Genomic DNA, 13,265 nt, shown 5'->3' on the forward strand with positions numbered 1-13,265 from the left:
ATCGATTCCCGGTTGGACCGATTTGGGAAATTCAGTTTTCTAAATTGGTGTCCCAGATTGAATTCCGTTGCTTTGGTACAGTACAAGGGATTCCCTAGTTTGGGACCAGGCAATTGGTGTGGTTGTGTGGCACATATTATCAACACGTTCAAAACATCTTCTACGTTCAGATTTCCTCGCGATGTTGTGCTTCACTTTAAATTTTAAATCATTTTTCAAATTCAATTCAAATTTTAAAGCAGTTTATAGGATTTTTTTAAATCTAAATTTTTTAATTTCATTTATTTAATCAGGCTCTCACAAAAATGAGTACGCTATAACTATGCAGGTATATATAATAGACACTATGGTTTTAAACTAAGTGTCCTATTACTTAAAGAAGGGCACAGCATGCACTAAAACAAATGCAATAATATTTGGTTAGGCATGACGATACAAAAGTACAATCATCATAAACTTAACTACAAAATTGTTATATCACTTTCTTTATCATAAATATATCATATATATATACCTTCTTTATCATATAAATTTAAGGAGCTTTACCGTGTAATTTTTGTCGGAATTAATGTGCGAAAAACTCAGAGGCTTGATGTAAATTCAGCAGGCAGTAGGTTAAATTTTAGGCTACTGCCCCTAAAAGTATATTTCAAGTTATCTACTTACCATACATTATATGGCTGAAGAATTCTAAAGCATTCTAAGAAGTATTTTTTATCACGTAAAAAATACCTCTTTAGTACGTACTAAAGCGCGGTCAATAGTAATTAAAGCGTAATTTTTTCCTCAGGAAGCATTTTGCGGAGGTACCTTAATATCTCTTCGATGGGTGGTGACAGCAGCACACTGCGTTCGACGCAAGCTCTTTGTCCGGCTCGGAGAGCATGACCTGCTGCTGAAGAACCGAGGAGAAGTGGAGATGAAGGTCACGGAAGTTGTTATCCATCCCCGCTACGATCCTGATACTGTTATAAACGACGTGGCTATGCTAAGGTCAGTTTCACTTGGAACTCAAGTATTGTGATGGCCAGCTGCGTGTGATGGCCAGTTTTAAATCAAAGTTCATTAAAAACTGGTTATTCAAAAAGCAAACAAGGACCAGTTTCAGTTTACGTTTGCATTGTACACTTAGTACGGTCTCTCTTTGACTGGACGTTTTATTCTTTTGTCGGTCCAGTTTATTACGAGCCACACGAGCGCACGTCCACTTAGAACACCAGATATCCTATGCTATATGTCACAGAATACATACCATACAGGTGACATTTTCAAATCATGGTATTTATAGGAATCAATGCGAACAATAGTTCTGATATTAATTTTATTGACCGAACTTACACAGGATTCTTTTCAGAAAAATTCACTTTGTAACCTTAAGTTACTTATATTTATGGGCAAGATTATAATTAGGTGTAGATATTAAAAGATTTTTTCAGATTAGTTTAAAAAACTCAAACTTTAATGAAAAGCCGTCCACTTTTCTATATCGTCGTCTTAGAGTGAAAACCTCGTATGCGATTTATATTGGTATTTTTCAGGACGAAGATAAAAATATGGTGTAAAAAGTAGTAAATGGAATAATGCTTGTAGTTGGTATTTTAGTTAGTTAAATTATACCTCTTTCAGATTAATCAATTTATTTTATTTTCTTATATACAGGTAAGGTACAATAAAAGCTTAAATACTAGAAAGTAAAACTAGGATTAAATTATGTGAATAAAATTGGGTCCCTGTAGCAAGGTGCCCAAGGTGCTGGCAGCGTTCCCCTTTGTTATGTTAATGTGTCGGGCAAGTTAGTTGCCGGCCCTTGGGTTTCCCAGACAGTCTATTCATTTTTTGGATAAAAGTTTGTACAGATGAAGGGTACCGGGACCCCAAGGGCCTAGGGTTCTTTCAGATACTTTATTACATTAATAATATATTTGAGCAAGAAGTTTATAAGTTTTTCTGCAACAAAAATCAGTAAAAACCGACTACCTATGTGAAAACGCAAACACGAGGTTTTCACTCTAAGGCGACGATATGGCTCAATTGATATAAGTATAAATAATTATGTATTTTGTATATGCCATTGTAATAGGGAAATATAGAATTGTTTTATTAATAGATTATCCTCGCCTTATTATTAAAAATATTATACTATATGACTGTACGCTTTATACGTTTTCAACCGAAACGTAATTTCATAAAATTAAACAATGAACGATATAAACAAAGCAATAAAAACGATGTAGTCAAAATACCCATTACGTTGAGAATACTAGGCTAAGTGGGAAACGTAACAAGCAAGCATTGTAGGGTAAAAGATGATGTGATAACCAGGATATAAAAGAAGAATGCTTCGACGGCTTCGACGGACACATAAAATAATCGATGTTTGTAAAATAACGGCACAAATTAAAAAATGTGGAGTGGAAAAAGGGTTTATTATTGCAAATGGAATTAAATCAGTGAAATTTTTCAGGACTAAATCTAGGACTTTGAACAGTATGTGATTTCTAACATTTAAGAATTTGTCAACTTCAATATAAAACGAATGTTTCCTAGCACTACGAGATCATTATTAGAGGAGGCACTAGACAGCACTACTACACACAGACTATGGCACTATAATAGTGTGCACCTAGCACTAGCACACGCTTAATAGGCACACGTCAAGGACGTCGCCGTAGCATAGTAGAATAAAACAAGTAAGTTAACTCCGTTCAAAATAACAGAGCGGTTTGTATGCACGCGCAACCACTGCGCGCCGTGTATGGACGCACACATTCGCGTAATAATGAAAGGCGCGTTGATATCAGTGTTATGTAACGCTAGTGCATCGCTAGATATGCAAATGTGTGCATTTATACACGGTGCGCGGGCGCACATACAAACCGCACTGCGCCGTTTGTGTGGAGTCACGCACCCGTAATTTCTACTATGACCGTAGCCTACACGCGCCATGCAACTGTTTTAAAGGAAGTCTGGTAAAGGTCAAATGAAACATTTCATGACAATTACAATACATTGAAAGTTCTATTTGCAACATTAAGAGCCATTACATTATTAGACATACATACATATGAGACTTGCTTTGACTTCAGTTATTCGTATTTAAGAGATATAGAAGTTTTAGTGACCCAACCGCGACTGCGTTACGTACATCTCGTCATTCGGCGTCAGCTCTTAGCAGCGGCAAAAGTGATAAGGGTGCTAGACCTAGGTACATACCGATATTGTTCAGGATGATTTTTTCGAATTCGGGATGTTGTATTTTTGAGGACTCAAATTGGTTGGTCATTATTTGTTGCCTAGCAAAGTTTTGTAAGTAAACATTCTACATCGAATTCCACCCAAGGCCGGGTATAGATGCTCATATGAGATCTTGACATGTAGCGGCGTTTAATTGCGAATAATGGAGAAAAGGACGGGAGGTCTTTGCCCTGCAGTGAGATAGTAACGGCTGAAAAATGGAAATGTAATAATAACAATAATAATATGTAGAAGAAAACAACCCTTTAACAGTATGAAATTTTACGTAACACTGCTACTTACGACCGTACTGTATATGTGTTCCCGGCAAGTTCACTACATAATATCTTTGTGTATCGAACTTATGACCTTATAACATAGTATTGCGACGTAGGTGACCTTAATGTCAGATTTTATTACCGATTGTCGAATTCACTTCCTATATCGTAAACCCCAATTCATTGTAGAAACGTCAGCTGGTATTTTGGTACAATAGGCTCAGTATTGGGATTTATAGTTCAAACTGCTGTGGAATACGAGTACGCGACTTAATAAATCTTTTAAAACGAATACTATAATATAGTACACATAGATGATGTATAACAATTCATTCTGACGTAGTTCATTGTATATTTTTATAGTTTGCAGCTGTAATATTATTCGTTACATATCACGAACTGTTGTTGTTGACTACCTCAGTGGCCTAACGGTTTGCATTGTGGACGCTGGTTGCGGCGGTCCCGGTTCGATTCCTGGTAGAACAAATTTGGGAAATGTACTTTTCTAAATTGGTTTTAGACTGGGTATACTGGCAAGTGTCCCAGAAATCCGTTGCTTTTGTACTCATACTGGGAATTCCCTAGCTTGAGATCAGGCAATTGGTGTAGTTGTCTGGCACATATTACTATATTATTATTTGTTTAAAATACTAATAAGTTACTATGAAATAATGTCGTTTATTTCAGCGCCTAATAAAATGTTGGATACAATTTTTTCTTCAATAAAACCCTACACCAAGAGCACGAAATCAATAACCTCTTGATAAGACGCTATTTACTGATTGATTGAGAGGCATTTGTTTATTTCATCTGGTTTCGTATTATAGTCATCGAAAGTCAATTGTTTCAAATAGTCGTATCGGACATAGATCGAACATTGATTTGACGTTGATGTAAATTAACGTTGACCTATTTCAACATAGGCACTTGTACCGGCTTATGAATTTATTGTTGTTATGTTTTGTACTTGTACACGTGGTTACATAATTTAGGTCAATGTGCTTGAACTATTTTTATTGAAGTATTGTAACACCTATCAACTAATATTAGGTTTCATCGGGCGCCACTGGATAGCGTTAGTTATACTCTGAAACGCGCTAGTGTTTTGTTAACTTCCGTAGATTATTTAAACCCTACACTTACACACTGATAGTGCTATGTTGTCTTCATTTCGCTAAGTTCAATTTTGACATCAAAATACTCTGCTTATTGTTAGTTTATGTATTAAAGAAAAGTTCGTGAATTTATTGGCATCCTACTTCCGACCCAGCTACGGTATTTTGTTAGTATTTAAGTCATCAATGTAACTTTCAAGGAATGTTATATGTGGTGGAAGTCTCAGAGCGATGATAATTTATTGATCTATACGGCACACTATTATCACGTGGATGTCCCTGTGGAGCTATTATGCCGTAGACAACCTAACATCTATTATTTTGTAGTGTACATATTATAATGTACCGTACTATACAGGATGTTACAAAAAGCTCCAATGATACTTAGGGATATGACAGTAAATTACTTTGAATATTGTACTTTGTACTGCTTTTTGTACCTTTTGTGCATAGAGTGAAAGTTTAATCTCTGATGGAAGCTGTCAAATTTCGTATTATAAAGTTATATTGAACCTCTTGGATTTTTTTAACGAGATACTTTCACAATTTATTTTCCCATCCATTTGTAAATTCTTATTGACAAACTTCGAATGCGGTGGGTGAAGAAGAAAAATAGGTTACTTGTCAGCCCGCCCCAAAAAGTACCTTAATTCACACTTCACCTAAGTAATGCTTAAGTATACTCATAACTTTATAAAAACATAGGCAGAGAAATGACAAGGTTGATTTTTGTTCATTCTTGACAACAAAATAAATCTTTAGTAGTAGATTAAATTTCACGGTTGAACCCTGACCCGTCATGAACCTTACTCAACCTCTATTCAAAATCCATAAAATATTGCAGTTGTTCCTTGTAATTGAAGGCCGTAGACATAATTTTTTTTTAAGGTAAGTCATGTTTTCTTTTGGTAGTATCATAAAAGCAAGTTGGGCAACTCACGTACGTTCGGCGCGTAAATACCTACGCTTTGCCCGGAGCGTAGGGTTGCTACATTATTATCTTAGTTGTACCTACAAGTTAAAAAAAAATCAATAATGATTTATTCATAACAACAAGTTGTAAACATAATTTGAAAGAAAAATTAGATATTCATCGCAGTGTTCTGTTGCCATATTGAAATAACCTTTGTTAAATGCAGTAGGTACATCATATTGATAGTTTGATTTCAGCATCACGGATTGGTATCTTAATTATGGAGTATGATTTTTAAATAGACATTAAAGTGAACAATTCTGAATTTGAGGCACTCTTGTTCGAACTACCAGCGACCAATTCAATTCTATAATGAATGGCGTGTGCTACAACCTGCGCTATACAATGCGAGTGCACTACTAGATAATGGCCAATGTGTGTGTCCGTACACGGCGTGCAGCATGTGTGCACATCGTATAAGGCACGTTGCTACGTTTGTATGGAGTCGATCGATTACTTAAAAAAATTGAGATGTAAATAATTTACTTTTACTTGATTAAGGGTCGATAATAACATTAATAATAAATAAATAACGTAGACACTCATAGCCTCGCACTAGGAAAGCCCTGTATCGCGTGTGCCATGGATACACACATAGGCAACCACAAATTTCACCCAAACTCACGAGAGAAATTGTTGATCGGCTGATATCGAAACAGGCAAATTAACTCGTATGTTAAAACGTAGAAGTCAAATTAACTCATTTGCAGAAATCGGAGTAGGTGTATCCTGAACTTCAGGAAGTAATACACATAGAGTGCATAATAGCTCCCTCGGAAGTCTCCAAATTGTTGTACTGTTTTGTTTATACCTATAGCAATAATTTTAGTCATTAGTTGAATAAAAATATGACTTGTCTAAAAAGTTGTAAATAAAAGTATAGTGTTAGTGATGAATTTAAAATATCATCGTGAAAACCTACAACATGCTTCCCTGAAATTTTTTTCGAATTTTTCGAATGTCGCTTACGCCCTTTCTACAAAATAACGATGATTTGTTCTACATATCTCTGCTGATCAATCTCTTTACATCTTTTACTTTCAAATTATGAGCATTCCTCACTTTTTTCCTTTTAAAGTTTATCTGGTGTACTAACACAAGATGAAAATATTTGTTTGTTATGCAAGTCTGCAAAGTTGCTGTATGACGCGAGTGCTGGTATTGAAACCTGAGGAAACGAAGGAAGCTAAGATTCTTCGCTTCCATCGTGGTTCAAACATAGATTCCTGAGCGTAGCGAGGGTTTCAAGGCACGAGACGCAAAACAACTTTGTTGCCAAGCGAAACACACAACTTTTCACCTCACTATAGGGAGGAAAATGTTAGATGAAAGAAAAACAATTGAGCTATATCTGTTTTTTTGATTTTAAGAAAAAGTTTATCTTATTTATATCTAATTATTTATATCCATCTAAGCATATCTCATTTTGTGTGATTAAGTGATTATTGAAATTATTTTAGTTCTTCGACGAATTAAATAATTTAATAATCACAATTAGTTATTATTGTCAATTTAATATCAATAATACTATTAATAAATGATACATATTATTATTAAGATTTATATTACATAAATAAGTAATGTACGACAAATCGCGTAGTTGAACGTGTCATTATCTTTTTTTTTCATCGAAAGGAAAAGTTTGGTGCACCACACCACAGTTCATCGTCAAGTTCGAATTTCAAAAACCTTTTCCACGCTAGCGTGTAACAAACGCTTTTGCGCGCAGATTTCTAATGAGAAAGAAAGCCTTTCCGAGCTAGTGAGGTGAAAAGTAAAAATTATCTAATTGTCGACATCTAATGTGTGTTAACGCCTAGAATGAGGAGGTCTCGGGCCGTGCGAACGAATTCGGAAACAAACTTTTCTAATTTTATATAGTGCCTCTAAGGATTGTTTTTTTTTAATAGCCCCGCACTAGAAAAGCCTATGTCACATACATATAGATAACCACTAAGTAGACCCAAACTCAGGAGAATCATAAACGTAGGTCATGCAAATATTTCTTCCGGCCCGGGAATCGAACTCGGAATCTCTGCGTGGCAAACCATCGTGGTAACCGTTCGGCCACGGAGGCAGCATTATAGTTGTAATACAGAGAATTTCCAAGTTTTAACATTGGCTAATTTTGTGATTGACAAGTTATGATTGTTATTTTGTAAATTAATAGAATAGATTTTTAAAAATTCAGTCGAATTTATGACAGTCATAATTACGTTGTGGATAATATTCCAAGGATTCACTTGAAGCATTTCGTTTCCACATTTATATGGCGAACGTCTAAGGAATGGAACTCCTCCTCCAGTCTGCAGACTTGTTCCCCGAACGCTATAACTTGGGCCTTTTCAAGGCGAAAGTGAATAGGCATTATTTAGGTGTGCATGGTGCACTGTTGATCTCATCGTCACTCTCTATCAGGTGAGATGCAGCAGCGTAGAGCCATTGCCCCGTGCGGCACTGGGGGTCTACTCTCGATCTCCGTCCGACATCCGTCCGAAACAATTACTGCCAAATAAGCAACACTTGACCAAATGAAAAGACGCGTTATGCGAATTTTTTATTTTTTATTTTTATTGTGACTCGGCAAAATGACTGCACCGCGCCTGATGGAAAGTGCGAATACAGTCCAGAGATGAGAGTAACGGATGGAAAACACAAATATCTTCACTCCGTCACTATCATTTTGCCGGTTTGGCCAAATGCTTCTTCACACTACGTTTGAAGGACACGATGTTATAGAGGGGAGGGAATACATGCGCCGGGAGTTGGTTCCACAATTTGATGGTTCGGCATAAAAACGAATTGCCAAACTTTTTAGTGCGGGACGGTATTGAACAGACCGTCCAACTGTGGCAACGCAGTCCGGCACGGGTGGTCCGCTGATGGAAAGGAGAGGAAGGGATAAAGGGGAGGAAGGGAAGGGGAATATAAGAAGAAAGCTTCATATTGGATTGTTGTCTTTTAATTTTGTCGAATATTACTTATTTCACAGTAATTGTTTCGGACGGATGTCGGACGGAGATCGAGAGTAGCCATCCTGCAATGAGGGCAACGGTGAGTGTGGCCGAGCCCTAATCGATTTTTTTTTTACTTAAAATTAGAAAATAAATTCATCTATTTGAAACAACTATATCTTGAAAAACAAAGGTGGCGACGGCAAGCGAACATAAAAACACAGTCGAGTTGAGCCTGCCCGATCGAACCACTTCCGTTTAGCGAGAAAATAAAGGGGAAACAAATTTAATGTTGGTCCTGGGTGGCAGAAATCGACGCTACGCGACTGGTGAGTGGGATGTTAAATCCACTATTTTTTTTATAAAAACATGTTTACAAATCGACACTTCAAGATTAAAAGCGTCATTTCAATTTAGCATACTACTGTCAATAATTTTAATTTTGCTTATTGTTTCGTTTACTAAAAAAAAACATTTCACCCTTAATTTCAATTTAATAAAATAATAATAAATAAGATTTTGGGTTTGATTTCCATTGTTGGATCATCATTCAACAATGGAAATCACACACATCTCTTTTACATGTATAATATACATGCTGTAATAAAATTCAGAAACACTTCACAAAACTTTGATTTGAAATCTTTAATCTGTTTGGAGTCAACGTGGTTGACTAACGCCTAGTCAGTTATCTCCTTAGAGGAGCTACATACTCAGCAGTGGGTATGGGCTAAAGATGGTAGTGGTAAATATTTAATTGGGATCTCAGTTGATTTTTAAGTATACTATCTTTGATCTAGCGTAGGCAGTACGAATTCGGTAGCCTAGCAGTTTCTGTTGTGAACTTCAGCCCTAAGTAGCGCACCCGGGGCTACTGTCGTTGCTCTGGTACTTATAGGTACTGGGAACGACTTACTTTGAGATCATGTAATTTATGTGACAGTCTCGCACATAAACCGGCCCTTTGAACAGCTTGCGTGGATTTAGAGGTTTAACATGTTTCTGCGTGGGACATTTCCAGAATGTTGTAATACGCTTTAAGGGATTTTGACATAGCAACCGTAGAGCTCCTTGTAAAAGAGTTCGTCCGGGGAAGTGCACAATAAAGGAAAATATAAAGGTTTATTAAATTTTTTACCATTTATTTTTATTGATGTGTCATTCAATTGATGTGATTACTTTTAGTACCTAGTAGTAGATCTTTTTGTGAAATAGTTCGCCTAGGCAAGTATTGCCACTTTACCTATTTCTGCCACCAAGCAGTAAGTTATATGAATATTACTGCGTTCCGGTTTTAAAGGGTAAGGATGCTGGTGAAAGTACAAGCACATTGGACTTGTCAACTTTATATTTTAGGGTGAAAGGCGCAGTGGTGTCTCAGATCTTTGTGAGTACTGAGTGGGACTGTAAGCGTTATGGGTAGGCAAGTCGCTCACCACCAGGCGCACGAATTATTCGTCCTGCCACTTGACATCATAAAAAAAGGTTTATTTTGTTATTTTTACGACTTGATAAGTTACAGAAGACCAATTGCCATTTTTCAGGTTGCCAGAACCAGCGCGTCCAGAATTAGGACACGGCGTCGCGTGTCTGCCACGGCCGCAAGAAAAACTTGCGCCTCATTCCACATGTGTCATTCTTGGATGGGGCAAAAAGAGGCCCACGGATATTCATGGCACGAGGATACTTCATGAAGCACAGGTGAGCTTCACGAGACTATACAAATATTCTTTTCTCAACCATGCTCGGAAATGTTTGCATTACTTGATGAAGAATACATGAAGAACCTACAAAGTTTGTCATTTATGATGTGTTTAACTCTTTGCCGCCCTAAGTCGGCAAAATAAGTACGTAAATATCTATATCTGTTCACTGCTCTAAACTTTTAAATACATTTACTAACAAAGCGTAATGTATACAGATTAAAGAAAATCTATCATACAGCTAACTGCTCACTAGCGTTAGAGAGCGGTCACATACGGCGAATTTAAGCAGCGATGCAAACGTGATACAAAACAGTGTGCATAAACTTATACAGATTTTTCGTATAAGATATAATGATTCCATAAGTGACGGTATCGATGCAATCGCACATTTGTATCGATGCAGTCGCGCGTTTGTATCGATGCAGTCGCGCGTATGCATCAATGCAATCGCCCATAAATTGCAAGTGTAGCGACGCAATCGCGCGATTGTATCGCTGCTAAAGGTCGCCGTGTGTGACCACTCAGAGTCCGTACTGCGAGAATTAAATATTGTCTATATTTTATTTTATCGACTATATTTGTACCATATGATTATTGCATCTACCAGTTTCTTAAAAAGAAGGCGGTAAAATAAACGAAAGACGTATTTTGAAGTCCTTCTGTTATTTCCATGTTTTTTTAATATTTTACGATAATGAGTTCCAGTGAGTAAATACAACAATAGAGTACATTCCGCTTAATTTAGAATAAGAATGCTAAATTTGTCATGGAATATTTGTTTCCAGCTAAAAGCAAACAAAAATATATGAAAATTTATGATTACTTTTTGAAATTACTTTTTCCATTAGACCTTCTCTCTTCATCTTTTAGTATTTTATTATTTTCTCGCATTGTTTGAGAAGAGCTCTATATATATTTCGAAGGGAACGAGAACTGCCTGACCCTTATAATATCATAACTCATATTCGTCCGGCAATCCTGTACTTCTTCTTCCTGGGCTTCTATAATAATGTATTATTATGGGTGGTAGGCAAATGTTACTTATTTGAGAATTTAGATTTCTGAGATTATAAATTTGTGACTGGTGTCCGCAACTTGAAGTTTAGGCGCCTTCTTGTGTGCGAAAATTGAAGAGTTATTTCCGTATTAGTTTATCATAGGTTACGGGTTTCTACTATTACATTTTGATGTAACTAACCACTATTCAATTAAAAGCTGCTCATGGTAAATTTCGCACATAAATTCCGAAACTCACAGGTGCAAATTCAAATTCGAATCCGCAGCAGGACAAATCATTAGGCTGCGATTTTACCAGAGATGAACGAGGTGGCTAAGCGGTGTACGAGGAAAAAATCCATTCATTTCCCTAGCCTCTATTAGCGCAGCTCTGGTGGAAGAGGGCTAGCGAAGTTAAACATTTGTACATACAAAAAAGCGCAAGATGTGTGCGAGGAATGTATGCGAGGGATTCGTGCGAGGAATGTATGCGAGGGATTCGTGCGAGGAATTTATGCGAGGAATTCGAGTGAGGAATGTTTGCGAGGTACGCGAGCGAGCTTGTCGTATCACCGCGTAGCGTACCTCACACAGCTTTGGTGGAAACCATTGTACCGTTTCAGAGCGCCGCTACATTTCCGCGCACCGCTTAGTTACATCGTACATCTCTGGTGGAATCACAGTCTTAGGCTACTACGATGTACATATAAACAAAATAATTGCAAATTTAGAATATCACGTATGTCTATCATATACAATAAGGTATGTAATCAATAATCATTCGACAACCTATACAAAATATTTACATTGATTAAAATTGTTGCTTAACAGAAAATCGTGAACTTGTCAGGTTTTCATTCAGAGTTATTATGTATGAAATAGAGTATCTTGTAACTTTAAATTTTGAATTTCAATTTAAATTTTTTAAATTAAATTTTCTTAACATTTTAATACATAAAGTACTGCTAGTCCACAGACCAAGTCTGCTAATCAAATTCAAATTCAAGCTAGTCTTTAAGAACAGCAGTGAAATGCTTCGGACAGCTGTCTTTATGGCTTTAATAAACTTAATGAAAATCGGAAATTATGGTAATAACTCAAATACCCTGCCAAGGAACTTGTAACTGCTTGATACATTTTTCAGCAACAACAGATGGATATATTTTTTCGACCTAAAGAACGTAATCTTATATATCAGTAAAATGTTGAATTAAAGTCAAAAAAAGAAATAATCGCTCTTACCATATCGATGGCATATATTAATATTATTGCGGCCCAGAACTGGAGTAGCACTAGAGCTCCTTGTGAAAGAGTTGGTCCAGGGAAGTACTGCCACCTTACCTATTTCTGCCGCCAAGCACTAATGTCAGCATTACTGTGTTCCAGTTTTGAAGGGTAAGGGTGCTGGTAAAATTACAGGCACATGGGACTTGTCAACATGTCTCAGGGTGACGGGCGCAGTGAAAGTGCCCATCAGATCTTTGCGATTTAAAGCTCTGAGTGTCACTGCAACTGTTATGGACAGGCGTGTAGCTTACCATCAGGCGCACGACTTCCCGTCACTTGATATTATTAAAAAAAAAACTTTTTATTTGCACATGTTCAATAGCCCCGCACTAGGGAAACCTTGTGTTGCGGGTGCCATGGACACACACGTAAACAACCATTATGTAATTACACCCAAGAGAGAAAAAATGGAATGCATACAAATATTTCTCCCGGCCTGGGAATCGAGCCCGGGATGTCTGCGTGGCAGACCAGCATGTTAACCATTCGGCCACAGAGGCAGTTAACGCGGTCCGCGTCACTAATAGCCGCTATGCTGAAATGTGGAAGTGTGGGACATGCATGCCCTCATTGTGAAAGGATTTGCCAATGTGCGTAACGTACTCGCCGATTGCTGCTAAGGGTGCGCCAGTAAAGTGAACATAATTCAGCTGTCACTTGATTAACCGGTTAAATACAATAATTAGTAGTGGGTTTCATACGTTGTATTACTGCTGTACTCT

General features: G+C 37.0%; 1 protein-coding gene across 1 annotated transcript in view; it reads left to right on the forward strand.

The window, feature by feature from the left end:
• The window catches only part of LOC113236576 (vitamin K-dependent protein C), an 88,982-nt gene that overhangs the window by 57,682 nt on the left and 18,035 nt on the right, over positions 1-13,265 (forward strand). The window contains exons 9-10 of the mRNA XM_026472714.1: positions 791-993; positions 10,099-10,255. Of these exons, the coding sequence (XP_026328499.1) occupies positions 791-993; positions 10,099-10,255 (360 nt within the window). The remainder of the gene's footprint in view (positions 1-790; positions 994-10,098; positions 10,256-13,265) is intronic.

The sequence above is a fragment of the Hyposmocoma kahamanoa genome, unplaced genomic scaffold (genome assembly GCF_003589595.1).
Source record: "Hyposmocoma kahamanoa isolate Upper Pololo Valley unplaced genomic scaffold, ASM358959v1 92, whole genome shotgun sequence".
Lineage (NCBI taxonomy): Eukaryota > Metazoa > Arthropoda > Insecta > Lepidoptera > Cosmopterigidae > Hyposmocoma > Hyposmocoma kahamanoa.